This window comes from Argopecten irradians, chromosome 2 (genome assembly GCF_041381155.1).
Source record: "Argopecten irradians isolate NY chromosome 2, Ai_NY, whole genome shotgun sequence".
Lineage (NCBI taxonomy): Eukaryota > Metazoa > Mollusca > Bivalvia > Pectinida > Pectinidae > Argopecten > Argopecten irradians.
In genome coordinates this window covers 47,282,404-47,297,185 of record NC_091135.1, presented here as the reverse complement: position 1 = coordinate 47,297,185, position 14,782 = coordinate 47,282,404, and the positions used below count along the sequence as shown (strand labels likewise).

At 35.9% G+C, this 14,782-nt stretch overlaps 2 protein-coding genes across 3 annotated transcripts in view; both read left to right on the top strand.

Annotated features, from left to right (window-relative positions):
* The first annotated feature begins 305 nt into the window (after positions 1–305).
* LOC138315731 (uncharacterized) lies at positions 306–3,816 on the top strand. Of its 2 annotated transcripts, XM_069256973.1 has the most exons (4): positions 306–704; positions 1,121–2,521; positions 2,964–3,017; positions 3,172–3,816. In XM_069256973.1, the coding sequence occupies exons 1-4, from the start codon at positions 395–397 to the stop codon at positions 3,747–3,749; spliced, it is 2,343 nt and encodes a 780-aa protein (XP_069113074.1). In that variant the 5' UTR covers positions 306–394; the 3' UTR covers positions 3,750–3,816. The 2 variants fall into 2 exon arrangements, with proteins under 2 accessions (XP_069113074.1, XP_069113075.1); XM_069256974.1 differs by lacking the exon at positions 2,964–3,017.
* Positions 3,817–7,387: 3,571 nt separating this feature from the next.
* LOC138315733 (uncharacterized) overlaps positions 7,388–14,782 on the top strand; it is an 86,690-nt gene continuing 79,295 nt past the window's right edge. Inside the window, 2 exon segments of the mRNA XM_069256977.1 lie at positions 7,388–7,702; positions 9,303–9,452. Of these exon segments, the coding sequence (XP_069113078.1) occupies positions 7,556–7,702; positions 9,303–9,452 (297 nt within the window). The 5' untranslated portion in view covers positions 7,388–7,555.

Here is a 14,782-nt window from a genome sequence, read left to right as displayed (position 1 = left end):
CTTATAACGCTGAAAAAAAACCGACTTAAAAGATTTATAAGTTAACTCTATCATTATGTTCGATCCGAATAAAAGTCAAAAGTTACCGCCGCCAATGCTTAGAAATTATATTATATGCGCATTTCTGAAAAACTAAGTGTTTCCCGCAATGGAGTGAGCTTTGCAGTGAAAATTCACCTACTTAGAATCATCTGTTGATTCGGTATTAATAAGGTGAATGTTTACACTAAAAATGGCGTACAAAAGGAGGTAAATTGCTTTAGCCAAAGTTCAATTATGACGTCACAGTTAGATTTAGTTCTAATTGTTGTGACTATGACGTCATGGCTTTTCCGTGGATACGTTGTTGTGTCGTGGTTTAGAGTTGAGTGCGGCGAAGCCATCATGCCAACAGATGAAGATGTCTGTATGGAATGAAAGGTTCCAAACGCTTAACTCTAACGATCTGGCAAGTCAGACGTTACCTTCTTCCGGTCAAGGGTTCCAGCCGACTTCTGGACAAGCTTTCCGGTCGGAGAGTGTCAGTCTGGTCAAGGAGCCGGGAATAGAAGTAATCCGAGCAGAGAATTCACGACTACAAGAGGAAAACCGTCATCTCCGACAATGTTTGGTATCCATGAGGGAGAACGCTTCCTTAAGGACGGCTCATGTATTGGCCAGTCTACTAGTTTGGAGCGACGAGCAGATTGCCGGCCAAGCAAAGAGTAAGTAACTGTCCCTAATGCAAATGGCGTATATCGAATATCTAATCGATTTTTGACCAAAAAAGAAATCATCGATAATAAATTACGGTGTTTCATTTTAATTACTAATATATAAGAATAGCGGAGATATAGCCATTAGAATAAGGTTTGGACCAGCAACCTTCGAAATCTTAAGAATGCCAAAAGCGAAAGCTTAAATAATGCAGACACTGATATAACTGAATTACAGAAGACATTACCAATATTGTGACATATTTCGGGCTCGTTGTTATAATCAATTCATTTTGCCTTGCTTCAAACTAATCAATGAAAATCACGTCAATATACATGTTATTAGTAGTTTAATCGCTGTTGATAACCAGTCCGGACCAATTTTTCAATCATTTTAATTTTATAAGTGTTTCTTTTGATTCCAGATTTTCTCACAAAAGACATGTTGAACAATAATGATACCAAGTTATCGCCGGCTATCAGTCCTTTTAGACCAATATCACCGGGTCCAATACAGCAGAGTAAAAAACAAACTCCATCGATACCACCAAATCAGCAAGCATCCGTGTTGATTCCACAAAACGCCCAAAGCACCCATGGTCAACCTCAGCTCTTAATTCCAAATCAGCCTAGTAATAATGTATCGGACTTGACTGATCATGGCAATAAAGATATATCTAATAACCCTCTAGAGACAAATATGTCGGCACAACACCAAACCATTGAGCAACGGGGCGAACAAAATTTGAAAATTCCGGGATCGTCACAGCTCCAAGGGTCTAGACCTTATTCCCCGAGAAAATACATGGACGATGTCCCATCAGTTTTTCTTATACCGGATTCGCCCTCACAGGGACGCAATAGTTCTCATAGTCCCGTCCCGCATAGCACATCAAGAAACAAGTCCCACGTACCACGAAACAGGTCTCCATCTCGACCTTATGTATCAACTGGACAGCCGGGAACCGATGAGCGTACATTGAACGGAGGAAATGGGGAATCTTTTAAGGACAAGACGAGCAGTCCGAGCTTTCGGAACACCGTAAAGTCTTTGACAGGCAAAGGCGGTTCTAGCGCTCGAAAGGGCAGTCCTAATTTTCGAAGCACTGCACAGTCCCTTATAGACAAGAATCAAACAAGTTTTAGAAAGACCAGTCCAGGTTTTAGAAACACCGTACAGTCATATATCGACAAGGGCAGTCTCAGTTCTCCGACCAACATTGCTGAAAGATCCTCAAAACAAAAGTATCCAGATTCAGCATCCAGCTTTGACGATCGTCTTGAAAATTTATTGTCAAGACAGATTGTCCCTGGGGAATATGCTACAGAGGATACAACAGGTCCTGGTCATTACCAATCTCGTTTTGAAATGCCTGGGTCTTCATTGAATGCTAGCGACGGAGATACGTGTAGACGTGCGGCAGTCAGTAGCAATGTTAACCAAACCGGAAGTGAGGGTTACGGAAGTGTTCCATCAGGTTTACACCACTTTGGTGGTGACCAGTCTGAACATGGCATCCAGTCTGGATCAGGCGCTGAACAACACAGAGGTGAGGATCAGTACAAAGGCAATTCGGCCAGCGTTGGTCCTGGTGCGGATCAGTACAGAGGCAATTCGGTCAGCGTTGGTCCTGGTGCGGATCAGTACAGAGGCAATTCGGTCAGCGTTGGTCCTGGTGCGGATCAGTACAGAGGCAATTCGGCCAGCATTGGTCCTGGTGCGGATCAGTACAGAGGCAATTCGGCCAGTGTTGCTCGTAAAGTAATAGGTGACCCAATAGCCACGTCCACCCCTGCTAGACCGGGTAAAGCACAAACCTACACAGGTTAGCATCTTGTATAAACTTACCCGAACAGCGATTTATAGTTTTCTTGCTTCGCGAATTTCAACGACAAAAACTTATTTCAAAAAGTATTTCTTTGACATAATTTAACAACCGTCTAAAATAGAACACTATTGGCAAGAGGAAATGGTCTTGTTTCTCGTTCAGTCGGCACTTTTGGCGTAAAACATTTTTTGGAATTGTGATTCAGAAAGTAGAAAGTATCCTCTCTGTTTCCCATTCATAAGTCTTATCTAACACGCCAACAAACCTTACAAAACTATCTGTGCAACAATCAATATGGCTCTAATGGTTAAATGTCAAAATCATTACTTCGGTATTATACACACTGTACTAACCCTAACGTTATTGTCCAATACTCTTATAATACCATGATAGCATTAGCTCATTGATTAGCGCAAATGTCTTCTGATTTATCCTTCAGATAGCATAGAACCGAGTCGCAATTCCCAGCATTATGCAGCTCCGCAAATCACAGGTAATCCTAGAAATTTTACGAATTCCGAAAACAAAAATATATCTAATGAACATAAAGATCTGTTAAAGCGCCATAATACTAAAATTGTTGTGTTCTTATGTCAATAGAAATGTTAGATTAAATGTGTAATAATGTCAATTCGTTTTTGTTGCAGCTACTAGCGACGTAATTCATCGCCCTGTAGACAGCGTGATCGGATATAAGCCCGTACTGTCGGAGTCCCTCTGTCAGAAGTTGACAAAGATCAGGGCCAGTAAAAGACTAGTGGGCGAAGTTGCATTCCAGTTGGACAGGCGAATCCTTCAGTACGTTTTCTCCGAGACGTTCGTGCCCGAAAAAGAGCGACATAAGCGGTATTATGGTTATAGTATTCCAAATATGTGGGAAATGATACGTAAAGAGGCTTTGGATGAACGAGGGAATGTTAACACTAAAAAAGAAGTGGCGATGACCCGTCGGTTTGAATACATTATAAAAACACTCGCGAATTTCGGATACGTCCTCGAAAAGCATGCACAATTTGCACAGGACATGGTCAACAAACACGGTCTCCTGAACGCTCCACCGGACAAACAGACCGTGAAGGCTTTCGGTTTGGAAGATCCGGTCATTCTCCGGGTTTTGCTAAGCAAGTTGTTACAAAATGATGTTGAACTACAAGATGAACTGATCTTACTGGACTGTCTGTGTCTGCTTGCGTATGACGACCGCAAACCACTGTTTCGGTGGTGATCAGAAAGGTGTGCCAACCGGAAGTATTATTTTTACTCAAAATAAAATCATTGTTTCAATAATTGTTTGTATATGTTTCTCTAGTCCTTACCAATATGTTGTAAACCATCTTATTTTCGAGATCAAATTTCTCGAGCGATAAAAAAATAAATCGCAGTGAACGTTTAATCACAAGTACAGTACAGCTTTTTCACTCTTAAAAACGAATTAAATCGTCGTAAAAATCGTTAGACATGAAAATGTAAGTTGGTTTAAAGCAATGGGTGAATTATAGACTTAAATAATAATAGAACTCGGTCTAGAGAGTTGGATTTAGATAAAAGGAATACATTTAATAGTAGTCGCGTTGGGAGGATGAAATGGTCGATTATTATCGGGAAAGGGGCGGAAGGGAAATAACTCTTATAAGAACTGCAACTTTGACATGATCAATTGAAAATCATCAGTATTATGTTGTGGAAATCATTCAAATGGACCGACAAACATGTAAATTGATTTCAATGGGAATGTTTCGATATGAACATATAATTATATGTACATAATTATGTACATAAAGCAGCAAAACCAAGAATTTCACAATGCAAAAAAGAGGTACTGTCTGCCTGCCACGGCCTAGGCCGCGCACTGCTCCTGCTTGAGCTAAAATACACTACAGGTAAAATATCACTTGACGTCTTTTGGGTCTCCCATGTCCAAAATAGATTGCCACTAATAGTCTTTTTTATTGCTCGCGTAATAAGCAATAAACATTTCTTATTTGTACATGTGATCGCTGCGAATTTAAAGTGCATTAATTACATGTATACTTACTAATCCATACTGACACTTTTCCTATCAGGGTTGACATGACAAAATGAATATACATTGTAATAAAATTATAATTTATACGAGATATGAAAAATTGTATAGTTTATTATAAGGACAATGTTTCAATTCGTTCTTTACTAGTTATTTCAATTATATCACACAATTCAAAATATCTATTTGATGTAACAAAACGTCTCAACTTCCTCGAGTACACATGTTTGATACGTTGATTTCTTGTTACATTAATTCATACGCAATCTGGGCGTCATTGCATAAACATATTTCATCAATCACGTTTTTCTCATTTTCAGCACGAGTGCATCGGAGGACTACTTTTTGGGAATTAAGGTTGTATTTTACTACACTGAATAAAATAAGCCATAGTAAAAATTAGTCCTCTGATGCGCTCTATGTCAAAAGTAGATTTTATGGCGGGAAACCCCCACCAAAAGTCGCAAATCGGATGATGGTGCAACTTTGAGGTCATTCAATGAATTACGTATTGCAATTAACAAGCTACTTTTTCTCAAATCAGATAATTTATTTTTCAGTTGTGAAGTATATGTTTTAGAACCTTCATATTTTGATTATATTTTTGAATTTTGAAAACGGTCACTTTTAGGTCGAAACGAGCCGATATGCGCCATACATCTTTTGTGTTGTAATAATGTTTTTAAGGTATCGTACATGTTTGTCTATCCATTTGAATTGTTTCCACAAATCAGATGGTTTTCAATAGATTTTGGAAGAGAAAATACCATGTCAATCTTTTAAGCAACTCGTGTTTATAAATCTGGTCAGCTTCAATCAAACCAAGGACGCACATATAGATGAGAAATCTCATCAGCGTCCCTGAAGTCTTCTGGTAACGTCCTTCATCAAATAACGTTAACCAATAATATTGTACTTAAGAAAAGAAACTAATCAACGATTTTCAAAATAAAATGAGTTTTCCATTAAAGGCCCATTACCTTTCCGGAGCAAAATATAAAGGTTTCTTAAAAAAATTAATAACATCAGAAAATGCATACCGATGACCTAAAATAAGGTTACGACACCAAACATGTGCAAGATTTCCTGCGTAATATATGAAAACAGCGGAGAGTCAATTCGTTGTTTTGCCGTCTGTTGCAGTGATAGTCAACTACTGCGCGGTATTTAGGAAGACGGCGGGAAACATAATACGACCCGCGTTATGAAAATAAACATTTTATTTATTTTAATCAAATCGTTCAGAAGGTGATTATAAAGTAGTATTAACGGTAAGTAAATAAATTTTAAGACTCTACAAAATTATCGATCTTGTTTTACATTCCCATTTTAAAAATTAAAAGCCGTTTCGGAAAGGTAGTGGGCCTTTAAATGAAGAAAAAGTAACACGTGTATAACGTATTTTAACGTACACGTTATAGCCTAGATCAGAAAACACCTAAGCAAAAGTTGCTAAAACCGTTCTTTTTTCTTTAAAAAAAAAAGGAGATTTTATTTTGTTTAGCAGAACGCACCTAGTACCCTACAAAGTCATTATTTTGTCCATTAAAAATACTGTATGAGTGGTATGAGTGATATCTGCAATAGCGCATCTATAGGGCAAAACTTGCAATGCTTTTAATTGTTAAAAAGTAAACTAAGAAATAATAATAAAAGAACATGATATTTTCATACTCCTCTCTATTTCTATACACACATGGAATTACAAATGTTTAGGCACTCAAATTTCATCTTTAATCACATTTATTTGATAAAACTTTCTGGTATTTAGATTGAACTAAAAAATGAAATTACAAATATATTTTCTTTTTTAAGTTACAAATAAGGCTTAGCAAAAAAATGCTGAAATGATTATTTTTATTTCGGCAATTGTTACATGCAACGAATGATGAGTTTCACCGCGAAGTTACATGTACACGAAGGGTTTGCAAACGAAGTCGTCCTTAAAACAAATAGAACTACACGGTGATCTTTTACATTTATAGCATGAAATAGTCAACATCACTGTTTTGATCTCAAGTGGTCATTTTTTCCATTTCCTGCAATCCAGTATAGACTATCTATGTCTCTGTGCAAGATTATCTTAATTTTATTTGTCAACTACAATGTAAGCCTACAAAACATTTAGAAGAGCAACACATGGATTACGGCTACACATGTACATGTATAATATTAATTATTTGATTTATATTTGTTTATCAATATGTTTATATAGCGACTGGCCTGTACTTTTCCTTCGCCTCGGACCTGTGACTTGTAATTAATTATCTATAGATCTCAGATAATAGCTATAATCAAAAGCTTTAATACTGACATGGTCTGAAATTAATTTCGGCTTTTCAAGTATTTTCGGGTATTTTAGTATTTTCCCATAGGTAACAAAAGCTAATCAGCTTAATCCTAAGAAAACATTTACGTTCGTCTTGTTATATTACTTTTCTACTATAGTCCCTTTGAGAACGTCTGTCCATTATTTCCGCCCTTTGACTCTGATCATCACAGCGTGAAACTAACACTTTTGACGTCGACACTCAAAAAGGTCGTGTCAAAACTTGTCCCGGCAGTTTCCCGGGACACTCGGTTCGTTGATAATTACCAATGCAAATTCATTTCTTTACCTTAATATCTTAAACATTAATGGTAAAACATTGAAAAAATACGCTGACACTGTCTATATATGTTTTAAAATTGCGAGAAAATAATCCGTTTCAAGTGCCAAACTGATGCTATCCTAACATGTGCCAAATCAAAACATTGAGTTAAAAGTAGAAGTGTTACTATTGGATCACTTTTCCATGTGATTTCAGAATCATCCAATGAAATCAAAGCTTTCAGAGAGTGTTTGACGTCGGATTACTAGGGCCGTCTTCCGCTCCGATGAAGCTTGCAACAACTCATCATGAAAATATTGCTTAGGATGGCGATCTGATGATTTACTGATGAAGGTGACGATGTTTTAATTTAGACAAAGTCAAAGAGTAGTAGATGAATTAGTAAGATCCTCTGAAATGGATGATATAGTGGGACAAGGGAGGGTGACGGGTGGGAAGACGAGTGGACAGATGCAGAACCTTCTCGGGGAGTTCAAAGGAGTGTATGAGAACAGGTTGCAGCGACTCGATGATGCTGAGCGACGTGGAGAAGATACACAGAAGGTATAGGCCTACCATTTAATTTCAATTGTCAATTATAATATATCTTTTACGGCATAAAACGAAATTCTTGTCATAACAGATAAATGGACCTGCAACTCTGAAACGATGATCAAATTGTAAACAGAAGAGCAGGCTTGTGTATGACAGTAGTGAGTAGAGATATCATTTAAAATTTAGAATACTAAATATCAATGGCACACATCAAGTTGAAAGTTAACATACCCCATTCTACTTTTAATATTTGACAAAGAGCTTAAACTAAGGTTCTGACATCTTAAATTAACATAATTTGGACAATGTGATTTAGGATTTGATTTATAACGAAACATCTTTCTGATATTTTTCAAGTAGATTTTGAAAGCATAAATCTTTTGCATGGATCTGAATGTGTCACTATTAGGTTTCACATTAAAGATCCTGAACTGATCTTGAATTGACAGAGTTAATAGATAGTGTCACCTTGTCACACACTAGTGCATTATGTACGGGTGTGGATTGTTTACTGAAGTACACCTCTGTGACAATGCTATCTGTGTAAGGATGTGTTTATCTGTGTAAGGATGTGTTAGGTTGATTTATTGATTGTGATTTGGTGTACTGTACGTATGGTAACAGCTGGTAGATTGTCAAGCTATCCACTTCACCTTCCCAGCTGTTGTTGTCCACATCATGGCCCAGGTGTAGACTGTGCAGATTTACAACATACCTAAACATAGAATACTTGAAATGTTTGTACAAATCAATAGTCAAGTAGATACAGGATGACAGTGTTGCATGGTAAATTTAAAGTTGAGTGTACTGTATTTGTTTTATTGAATTAAATCTGTATTCTATCATGTACCAATGATTGTATGAGACGAGTTGTGAAGTTCAACATAATATCAAGTTTATATAAAGTCAATTATTATCAATATACAACCCAACAATCACCCAATGCGGGTCACTTTTAAATGTTAATTATGTTAATCAGAAAAAAAATTAAAAGGGCTCTTACAAGAAAACTAATTCAAATTTTTGTGTCACCATAATATCCTGAAAGAGCTACAGTAGCTAGGATATCAATATGAGAGGTCTGCCCTACATGACATTATATATATACCACTGATAGCTTAGTAAAATACATATATACACAGGGTCACCGTCAAATAAATATTGTGCTTGAAAGGTTCAAGTATGACTGTACTATACAGTTGAGAAAGCGCAATAATCTCATTAAATGGAATGTATTAGTTGGCTTCTAGAATTTCAAGGTTCCTAATTTCTTTTTTTATTATTTTGAATAGTGTACTTTTCACTGCCCCACAATGATATGAACTTCCTTTTAAGAATGTGTCGCCAACATCCAGCATTTATTGCAAGTTGAGGACTTAAAACTACACCAACAACAAACTCAACAAACTAAAGAAGGATACGTTTATACATGACAAATGAATTTCAAGTGTACATGTTTAGCTCTGTTATAAGATAATCTAATTTGACTATCTTGCAACACCATAACCATGGTTAAGCTTGTTTTCATACTTGTCAGTTGCCTCTACAATTGTCAATTGCATTCATGGGTCACTGCAATATGTTTCAATATGTTTGACTTTTTCTTCAGACACGCGTGCGGGTACTACAAGCCTATGTTAATGACCTAAGTGAACAGAATGACGTGTTGGTGTCCACTGTTGAAGAGCTGGAAAAGGAGGCCAATGAACGGGTGGGACTGTTGGAGGGTAAACTCAAAGGCACTGCCGGATCTGTCAAGGTGAGAGAAAAGTTAAAAATGGCTAGACTAAAGCTATCAAACTTAATACCAAGGTATCCAGCTCCTCACAGCAAATTTGCCAAGGTACCGACAATAGGAGAAATAAAGGTCAATATTACAGGATCATTTAAGGACGTCCAGGTTTGTAGTTTGAGTTAAGCTGGAGAACCCAGAGAAAAACCACCGACCAGCAGTCACTACCTGGCAACGTAAACTGGCCACCAGTCTTGAATATCAAATTAAAAACTTATATAAGGCTTGATAAGTTTTGCCTCTGCAACATATATCTGATTCTATCAGACCATAAGTTTCAAACTAGGGGGAGATAATCTAGTATAATAAGAATTCTGCTGAGAAAATCTTATCAATAACTTCGTCTGGTGACCAGTATATTGCTGCCCAGTCTGAGATTCAAATTTTAGACACAGAGGTGGAAGGCTTATGGTAATATTTCAGGACAAATTAACCACTCAGCAACTGCAGCCCCTAACAGTAGAAAGTTTGAATTATAGTTTATAGCTATACGACAACATGGAAAAGATCTAGGTTAAGAATATGCTATTATGAAAATGGGGAAATTAGATTTATTTGTACTACTTCTTTGTAAGGTACTGATCATTGGCCAAATCTGTGAAGCTAAAAAAAGATACAGCAATGTAGTATATATGGTGTTTGGTACTTTGGTGGATCATTGTTCACAACTCTTTGGGTGACAAGATCATAGTACTGGTAGCACATTATGTAGAAACCATTGAGATGAGACAAATTAAGCTTATACAGTTAAATATACCTTTACCATAAATGTATAAGGCCAAAAACTGGTAATTACATTGAACAGTGTTAACGTTACAATAGCTTTGAGTTTCATCAGTTATAAAGATGCATAGGAGATTAAAACCAAGGTATGTTATATTTCAATTCATTATGGTAGCTGTCATGCATTCCTCTGTATAGATTAGTTTTCTTATCAATCTTCTCAATGACCTCCCTTGTGTACAAGACAGAGTGAACCTGTGTACTGGGCAGCCGTCTCATGATGAATTACTTCAGTTGTCGTATCCTACCAGAGATGAATGCTATAGCATCAATAGCATTATTAGTACAACATAGAATAAAAAATCTGTTTACCTGAAAATATCAGCAGCCTTTGTATTGATTTACCAATTTCTTTTCTATATAATGCATTGCTTCATGTTTGTTGTGAGTTGAGAAGACACATCCACTAATTATCTTTCAATACAGTCAAGGCTTATTTTTTCAAAGGGCTGATAACGATGATGGACTATAGTTCCATTGGAAATTCTTTCAAAAAGCAAATTCCCTAATTTTCTAATATCGTTTTCGCCATCGTAAACGCCCCTCCCCCTGCGCCCATCCCCTTTTCTGGAGAAGGGGTTGAAATTGTATAACGCGAGGTTTTTCTTCCGTAAATTGCGTTTTGGTTCTCTTATAAGCATACTGGGGCTTTGTAACAATTTTTACCGCTAATACGGTAAAAGGTATTTTCCTAAAATGAGCTAAAAAGGAGCATCTATCAATTAAGCTACAACAATCTAGGTGCAAGCATAGTTAACTCGATCTGCTTGAAATTTAGTTTCGAAGTTGGAATTATAAATATGAATCCTGTCATATATACAGTTTACCAGAATTTTTCTTGTAATAGCATTAATAATGTGTTGTACACACATGGCTTAATCTCTGGTTCTTTATGCGTTTGAATTTTTGTGTTCCAGTTTATTTGAAAATAAAAACTAAATGTGCTTATAACTTGACAGGTATATTTAAATGCCTTGCATCGACCTTTAGTTGACAAGCTTTTGTGTTGGTTTATTTAAAAGACATCATTTCCAAATACTCATTTGTTATTGATTTGTTCATTCTGATCTAGATTTTTGCATGCAGGTTCTATTTAACTATTATTTCATGGATTCTATACCATATGTATTATGAAAAGAAGTTGCCTAGCAGTTTGAATGAAGTTTTTAAGAAGCAGACAAACTTATAAACTGGTATTTAACCGAGGACTAGAGTTTCCTTCCCAAACTTTACTGTCTTATATACCATAAGGTGTAAATGGTTTGAACAAGTTTATTCTTGGATGAAACCTAAAACAAGAAATGTATGTGAAAAAATTACCATGTAAATCAATAGGTCCTGAAGTGGACTTTAAATGTTTTTTATGTCCGGTTTGATAAGAAAAGTTGAACTAAGGCTCAGAATTCATTATACATTACAGTTATTTGATGTTGTGCCTAGTAATTACAGAAGAGTTTTATATAATTTGTAAACCAATCACCAAAGGCAATGTTACAAAAGATATTTTTACTGCAAAATCATTTACATATATATAGACATCGATCAGTATCTCTAGCTCCGAAAAGTAAATTTTGTTTAACTTAAATGAAAATTCTTTTATTTCAATACTAAGGGAGGTAATTCATGTGTACCTAAAACACTGGATCAAGGTGAGAGCCACTTCTATCGTGAATGACTTGTTTTTACTTGTTCTATAACATTTGTCACAGGTAAAAAATGTGAGGTTTTACATCAGGATAGCAGGGGGAAAAACAAGAGATTATATACTAAAATAAAATATGTTTGTAATTCATTGCTTTTTGTTAATCAATATTTTATTATGGAGAAAAAAATAAATTTGGCATCTGTGTATTCTATTCAGGATATTACTGATGTTTGGTGGTCTTCCTGATGATCTGGATTGAATTCTGTAGTCATAGTTATATAGCTAATATATGGTAATAGGCATACAAAGTTTGAAGAGCAAGATATAGCACTTTGTCATCAGCTTGTGTTATATGGTATTATATGGAATCAGTAATTTAAATGGAAATTCATTTTGTGACATGGTTTTATCCGAGTTGGGTATTTAATAAGCTTAAATATCCCACCTACTTGTCAATTTTAACCCTATATTGGGTTCATATTTTATGGGGTTATGTCCTCTGATTAAAACCAAGTATCAATAAAAAATCTACCGTTCTAACCATGTATTCGCTGTAAAATGTCAACATGATTCTCAAATGAATAGTTGGTGATTTTCCTAAGAGATAAAATCCCTTGTAAATAAAGATTAAGTTTTAATTTTTGTAATTCACTGTAAAAGGCAATGCAATACAATATTGATTATCTTTAAGGAATCTGGAAATTCCTTTGACAGAAGCTTAAAATATTAATAGTTCTCTGTTTAATGGGTTGACTAATAAAATGACTCGTGTACATAAGTCTTGTTCAAGCTTCTTATCTGGAATGAATCAATATACCATCAATTATTGTTGGGTCATTAAGGTTTAAGTACGACCTGTAAAAACCATGGATACACGATCGTATTTAAAGTTATAACAATGGAGGCCATTCCCAACCATATAACATTTGACTGTACAGGTAAATGCTGAACATAAAGCCAGTATCGTTGTTAGGGTAAATGGATGTTTTTCAATGTTTATTCTTCATCATTGATTAGACAAACGGATGTTTTAAGCCAGTGCATGAATTTGTCTGTGATAGCCATCTGTGTGTGCATGCATGCATGACATTGTGCGTGTGCTTTCACAGTCGATCGAGCAAATTGCTTAGTGGTGATCAGGATATAGTAAAGGAACAACAATTAGGTAGTGGAGTACTGGGTGTAATACACGGAATTCCCCTGTGTATATATACAGGTGCATGTGAGGGCATGTCCGCCACACTAAATCCAAACTTCCCGCGGACCTACCTATACCTGATAAGGCTGTCAATGGAGTTTGTATTTATCAATGCATATTCAATAGGTCTGACTGAGCCTGCCTTTACAACTCCGAAATTGAAAGCACAACTTAGCATATGTGTAGAGAACTTAGGAGACGGGCAAGGTTGGTTGGTTTGTGTGTTAAGCTCTCCTCTAATGGACTAATTCTTTACAACAAAAAACCTTGAAACATTGGAGTTTTACACTTGACAATTAAACACGGAGGTTTGTGTTGGATAAATCAAGCATGTTGGTGTACACTAGGAATATATAGAGGATACATAATTATTGTGAATGATGCGGGATTAATTAACTGATTTCTAATTAGTACCACACAATGGATAGACATGGAGGAGGGGGGTACAGCCCTCATCACAGTCCCCTAGCTAGTAAAAAAGTAACGTGGAAGGACCCTGTGGAGGCTGCTAACTCTACCGTAAGTTATATATAGTCAGCTTAACTTACTGTGTGTGACATGGCGAAAACATTCCTCGCTCACCAAGAGGACGACACTATCAATATCGTTAATTGGAATGTTATGTTAAATTACAGTATTAGTGTACAGAAATAATATAGATTGTGATCACTGAGAGAATTTTCTTTCAGGCAATTTAAAAGATTACATCAGCATAAATCAAATTGAAATTTCATTTCTTTTAATTAATCAAGGGACAATTGCTTAATTTATGTTGTTATAGCATTAATTAAATTTATTATAGACTTGTAATCTTTAATTACAAAAATATGGAGGAATTCACAATTGTTGGATACAATTTCTAATCCTAATTACAAAATGTGAGGGCTGGTATACATATGTAGGATATTGTTGTTGGAAAGGTCATAGGAATATAGATGTATAGCCCTTACTTCATTCTCTTTCATGGGCTTTTTGTAGGATTTTTTCAGAAGAGTCCAGCATACTACATACTTGTGTCATTTAAATTATATATCAAATTTTCGCGACTTTCATTACTAAGAATATTGTTATTGGGATGTGAAAATGTTGACAAGTCCATTGGAAAAATCTGAGTCCTTTCTCGTAGGATTTCAATCCAATGCCCAGAACTCACGACTCTGCCACAATGAATTGTCGTATATATACCTGAATTCAATATAACATATTCATGTACAAGTGTAGATTTGAACACTACTTCAACAATAGATCCTGGTAATAATGATTTTAGATTGATGGTATTGATAAGTATAGCATTGAAATGGTGGTACAATGCCTGAATGTATGGCTCTGAATGAGTGGTACATATATTTGAATGTCAAGACTGATAATGTATTGAATTTATCAGATTCAATGCGTCCTGATCAATGTTATCAGGCCCTGCCACAAGTAGTTACTTGAGTTCTAAGTCTTGTACCTACACTAACGGCAGAGTTTTAGTCTATAGTACCTGTACTGTAGAAGATAGTTTTAGTCTATATACTAGATTCACCAGTATATTCCAGTGTCTACAACAGTACCTATATACGTATACGATATATTTGCTCTGTATTAACATTGATAATAACTTGTGTAAATAGACTCAGTATCTGTGTTGAATTATTCATTACTAGCCTTTTAAGGAATCCTAATCTG

Excerpts from the sequence above, each read along its gene's own strand:
- LOC138315731 (XM_069256973.1), top strand. The coding sequence starts at position 395 with ATGAAGATGTCTGTATGGAATGAAAGGTTCCAAACGCTTAACTCTAAC. Across the intron at positions 2,522-2,963 it reads TAAAGCACAAACCTACACAG|ATAGCATAGAACCGAGTCGC; the intron begins GTTAGCATCTTG and ends TTTATCCTTCAG. Across the intron at positions 3,018-3,171 it reads TGCAGCTCCGCAAATCACAG|CTACTAGCGACGTAATTCAT; the intron begins GTAATCCTAGAA and ends TTTTTGTTGCAG.